At 54.6% G+C, this 5,277-nt stretch overlaps 1 protein-coding gene across 1 annotated transcript in view; it reads right to left on the reverse strand.

The window, feature by feature from the left end:
* The window catches only part of ACTL6B (actin like 6B), a 37,404-nt gene that overhangs the window by 20,198 nt on the left and 11,929 nt on the right, over nucleotides 1-5,277 (reverse strand). Inside the window, exons 5-13 of the mRNA XM_006764691.2 lie at nucleotides 5,046-5,143; nucleotides 4,322-4,416; nucleotides 4,150-4,256; nucleotides 3,376-3,465; nucleotides 3,160-3,221; nucleotides 2,935-3,049; nucleotides 2,741-2,821; nucleotides 2,546-2,641; nucleotides 2,261-2,347 (exon numbers count right to left, since the gene is read on the reverse strand). Coding sequence (XP_006764754.1) covers nucleotides 2,261-2,347; nucleotides 2,546-2,641; nucleotides 2,741-2,821; nucleotides 2,935-3,049; nucleotides 3,160-3,221; nucleotides 3,376-3,465; nucleotides 4,150-4,256; nucleotides 4,322-4,416; nucleotides 5,046-5,143 — 831 coding nt within the window. The remainder of the gene's footprint in view (nucleotides 1-2,260; nucleotides 2,348-2,545; nucleotides 2,642-2,740; nucleotides 2,822-2,934; nucleotides 3,050-3,159; nucleotides 3,222-3,375; nucleotides 3,466-4,149; nucleotides 4,257-4,321; nucleotides 4,417-5,045; nucleotides 5,144-5,277) is intronic.

Below are 5,277 nucleotides of genomic sequence, written 5' to 3' on the forward strand. Positions count from 1 at the left end.
CGGGGGGAGCCTTCCCCCACATTCCCCCAGTGCAGGCTCAGCCCCTCCAACCCTCTTCCTGGCCTCCCCGCTCCTCCGCCCCACCTCCCTCCGGCAACGGCCTCCCTAACCCCAACCCGCGCCATCATCCCGCCAACCCCTTCATATTCTGGGGGCGAATACCCTCCTTCATGCCGGTCAACCATAATGTTGATTCATTCATTCAACAGGTATGAATTTCGCACCGTCTGCCCTGGGCCAGGCGCTGTTTTTGAGCTGGGTGGTGGAACTTACAGCCCCAGGCCAACCAACCAGTAACACCCCCCCCCCGCCCCCCTCCCGCCACGTATATGCACACATTCCGTCTCCACCGGGCATCCTAACACTCCATCAGGCTTTACAAACTGGTCAAGTCTTCCCTCATTCCCAAGAAAAATCTTTCACCCACCATTCCTGCCCCTCCTGACTTGAGAGGGAGTTGTCTCCACTCTGGTGGCCCACCCCTACTGAAACTTGCCCTTGAGGGTCTCCTGCCCTGGGCATTTCAGACTGTCTCTTCTCTTTGATGGTTGCTTTGTCTCTGCCTGAGAGTTGCTGCCTGTGTCCATGGTTCTGTCCCTTTTTCTCTCCTTGGCTCACAGAACAAGGCTTCCTGGACCAGCTCATGCACTCCCTTGACTCCTCAGGAACTAAAACCCACCCCTCCCCCAATATTCCGTTTCCCTTGCAGATTTCCACGCTGAGTAACAGAGCCGAATGCTTAGCTGTCTTTTGGGTACCTTTCCTTGAGTGTCCCTCAGAACTTCAAACTCAACGTGTCCACCACTGAGTTTATTATCTTCCCCCAGGTCTGGCCCAAACTTGTTTCTATGGTCTTTCTTGCTTCCTAGCACTGTCCAATAGAGCGGTCACTAGCCACTGTGGTTATTGAGCACTTGAAATGTGGCTGGACTGAACTGAAATGTGCTCTATGTAAAATACACACCGGATATGGAAGACCAAGTCCAGAAAAAAGAATGTAAAATATCTCATTTTTATATTGATCATGCATTGAAATTATATCTGGATATATTGGGTTAAATAAAATATATATTCTTTAAACTTAATTTCACCTTATTCTTTGGACTCTTAAATATGGCTGTTAGAAATGTTTAAATTGCATATGTGACTCACATTACAGTCCTTTTGGGCCTCATCCTAGATCCCCTTCCCTCTTGCTTCTTGTATCTAAATAGTGTCCACATTCTGTCAGTCGGACCTCTGGCTCCCAAATCCACCCCCTTTCTCAAACCCCAATCATAGCAGAGACCACTGGGCCCAAGTGAGCTTCCTAAATTATAATTCGACTGTCTACGTGTCTGCTCACTGCCTTTGGCCTTGCCTGCCTCTGCCCCTGGTCCAAGCACCCTCGCTCCCTCTCTGCCTCATGAGTTCTTACTCAGTCTGCCCATCTCAGTCTGAATGCTCCTTACAGGCCCTTCATGATCCCTGAACTGGATCAGGTCCTTCCTTAAAGGAATACCCTCACACTGTGAGGGCTTCCTGTTTAATGGTCTTGGCCTCTAGACTGTTCCTGCTCATGGAGGCAGGGACTGTGTCAAGCTGTCTGTACACTTCCGGCACACAGGAAGCCCACAATAACGGTGTGTGGCTGACATGCTCAGCCCTGAGCTCACTTCGGACTGTCAGCCTTCTGCCTTTCTGACCCTTGTTTCTGTCTCTCCGGGGGCTCCCCCTCTGGTGGACGTCCCCCCTGTATGGCTGACACTCTCCAGCTCCCTGCTCAGTATCTTGCTTCTGCTCCAGCAGCAGGTCCAAGCTGAACTCATCGCCGACTGCCCCAGACCAACCTGCTTGCCTCCTCTAACTGCCCCTTGTTCTTCCCCCATCCGCACTACAACCCGTGACTCCAGGACAATACAGCCTCCTTCCAAGCTTCCCTTGGGTCCAGCTCACACTGGATTCTTAAAGACACAGTCTTCTCCAACATGCCTGTGCCTGGCACCTAAGCTTCCCCCAAACCTTCAGTGTCTCCTGTCTGCTGACTACAGAGGGTGCCTCACCCTGGCACACAGGCCACAGCAATCTCATCCCAACCAACCACTCCAGCTTCATGGCCACTACTCCCTGATTTGTGTCCTGTGGAACATTAACCTTTCTGGGACCATGTCTCCTTTCTCGAAAATAAATGTTCGTTGAATGAATAAATGAGGAGGCAGGCAAGACACTGGGCTTGTCCCTTTCCCACAGTCAGAGCCAGGCCAGACCCCTTCCCACTTACGAGTGAGGCCAAGATGGAGCCTCCAATCCAGGGGCTGAATTTGCGCTCCATGGTGCTGTTGCTGGCAATGAGTTTCAGTCGCATGCTCTGGGGGAGAACAAGGGCTTGGGGAAGCGGACGCCTGGGTTCTGGGAAAGGACAGGGCTGGGGAAGACTGGGAAGCCACAGGGGGAAGGTTCTGCTCTGGTGGCCAGAACACTAGAGGTTTGGGAAGGAGGACGGACTTGGTCCTGAAGAACTAAACCAGGACTGGCGTCAAGGCCCTAGTTGGGGGTAGGTTCCTACCGGTGGGGTCTTCTGGGAAAGCTCTCGATTGAGCCTGTCAGTGAAGCCCTGAAGCAGTGTGTTCCCACCAGTGACAATGACACTGCCGTATAGGCCCTGAGAGCAGTGAGGAGGAGTAAGCAGACAGGGAACAGCCCTTCCCTGTCTCCCCACTTCTCCAGGGCCCCTTTGCCCAGCTGAAGGCTTGGGCCTCACCGGGCGAATGTCGATGTCACACATGCCGATGCTGGTGGTCACCACATGGCCCACACCTAACATGGTGTTCCCCGAGAGGCCCTGCAGAGAAAGGTGACCTGGGCTTTGGGCCTTCTGCCCCTTCTCCCCACACTCCTGTGACCCTTCCCAGCCTCCCCCACACCTCGGCATCGGGGGACCCCAGCCAGCCCAACCTTGACATTGGAGGGATCAAACAGGCCCTCAGGGATGCGGAGCCGCTCAGCACCGTAGTCTGTGTTGTAGCCATTGGGCATCTCATAATGCACAGTGGGCATCTGTGCAGCCACCCTGCCCAGAAAGGAACAAGACTTTGTTTTCGATAATCGCAAAGGATCATAGGACCCCCCTGAGCTCCAGGCCTGCCCTCTTTCCCACCCCCAGCTGTGGGCCCCACTCACTGCTCATCGTAGGGAGAGTCTGAGACCTGCAGCACAGAGGCCTGGAAGTCCTGGATCACCTCCTGAGAACCCAGGGAGGAAGTGAGGGTTGGCCACCCTCCTCATACCTCCACAACCCCATGCCACCTGCAGGGCCTCTGTCCCTTCCTGTCTACTCATGCAGGGGACTAGCAGCTAGGGAAGGGGTGTTTTGGGGGATCGTCTTCAGGGTCTCACATTGCACATGTAGTTATGCCAAGACTTGGAAACCTGGGGTAGCTTCTCCTTCTTCTTCCAGTTTGGTGGGGCGCCCTCCCGCACGGGCTCCTGTGGGGGTACAGCCTATGAGCACCCTTCCTCATCCCATACTTGCCCAGCCCACCCTGACCACACCTACATTCCCAGCACTCATTGGCTCTGCAGCTAACAGGCACTGGGCTCTCTGCTCTGTGGCCCACAAAAGGTGTTTCCATCCCAGTTAGAGGAGGGGTAGTGGGGAGAGCCTGTTCCCACGAATTCCACCCATGCAATTGGTACAGCTGGTCTGAAAGACACGGGTCAGTGAAAGCTGAGGGAATAGGGAACACAGTGGGAGACCAGAACCTTAAGGAAACAGCCTTTACTGAGCCATGTTCCATGGGGTGGTCCAGGCAGATGCTTGCATGTAGTATGTCATTTGACACAGCAGCCTTATGTAGCGTTTCATGTTTCAGAGGAAGAAAATGAGGTTCGGGGAACTTCAATCTCATGCTCTAGGTCACACATGATAGACGCAGACCTTAAAACTGACCCCAGAACTCATCACACTGGCCCTTCACATCGTGCTATCAGCTGGCTGTGTGACCGAGGCCACGGCCCTCAGCCTGTCTGAATCTCTGATGCCTTGATTGTAAATGGAGAAATTCGACCCAGGGTCCTCTGAGGATCCCTGCTGCTCCCCGCTCTTCTATCTAATGAGATAATGGGTTGACAGACATAAAGTGAGGGCCCAGGATGCCCCAGAGGCCCCACCTTGGCAGCAATCATATAAGGTGGGATGATGTCAATGGCCATTTCTTGAAAGAGCTCCCGGCACTGCATGGAGATGAAGTCCCCTGCCAGGGGTGACTTGACGATGCCTAGGAAGGGAGAGGTGTCAGAGCCTGGCCTCCCAAGGCACTCCCAACCTCTGCTGAGACCCCACCTTGCTGCAGGACGTAGCCATCGTGCACTGGAATGGCCGTGGTGTGTGTGGCCCCACTGTCCAGTACCAAGCCGGTGGAGCGTCCGTTCGCAAAGCTGGCATAGGACAGGTAGGTCAAAGAGATAGCAGCAGCAAATGAGGGGGCAGGGACCCAGGTCTGACCTCTGCTATGCTGAGGTACAGCCCATTCCCAGTCTGCAAATGGCTCCTTGTTTGCGACCCATCTGCTGGAGGAAGGCTCCTGAGACCTGTCACTTTTCCCCTCTCTGACTCACAACATCTTCCTCTTGTCCTTCTTTCTGAGCTCCCAGCCTGTCTTTAGTCTTGGTTTTATGTCCTAGGGGCTCCTTGAAATTAGGGGCCATATTGCCCGAGTGCATAGCACAGGGTTCAATGCAAGGCAGATCCTTAAAAAAGTAAATGCTGATTAGCTGTTTGGGAAGGAAATGCCGGTGTCATATCCGCCTTCTCTCCAGCCCCAGCCCCTACGTGGCCCAACTTCCTCTCTGCCCAACCTGATCCAAGAAATGGAAGTGACTCCTGACTGAGCACCCCAGGGTCCAAGGTGTTAGTCCAGTGGGGCCTTCTGTACTAATAGGGTTCACGGGGGTGTCCGCCCCTCCAGGCCCTTATCTCCATAGAATCAAGCCTAGCCCCTAGCTCAGCAGGCTGCACTCCCTCTCCGGCCCTCCCCCCAAGCAGAGCAGCTCAGCCCAGAGGATACGCGGTGAGCACAGCTGTCTTGCATAAGAAGAAGGCAGGAATGTTGTACTGTTCAAACATCAGCTCAGTCAGCTTCTCCCGCTTGGCCCGTGTATTCCACTGGGGAGAAAGTGCAGGAGGGGAGGGCTCAGGAATGGAGAGGCACAGCCCCATGCGCGCGCGCGCGCGCGCGCGCGCGCACACACACACACACACACACACACACACACACACACACACACACACCCTCGGGG

This window comes from Myotis davidii, unplaced genomic scaffold, assembly GCF_000327345.1.
Source record: "Myotis davidii unplaced genomic scaffold, ASM32734v1 scaffold901, whole genome shotgun sequence".
Taxonomy (NCBI): domain Eukaryota; kingdom Metazoa; phylum Chordata; class Mammalia; order Chiroptera; family Vespertilionidae; genus Myotis; species Myotis davidii.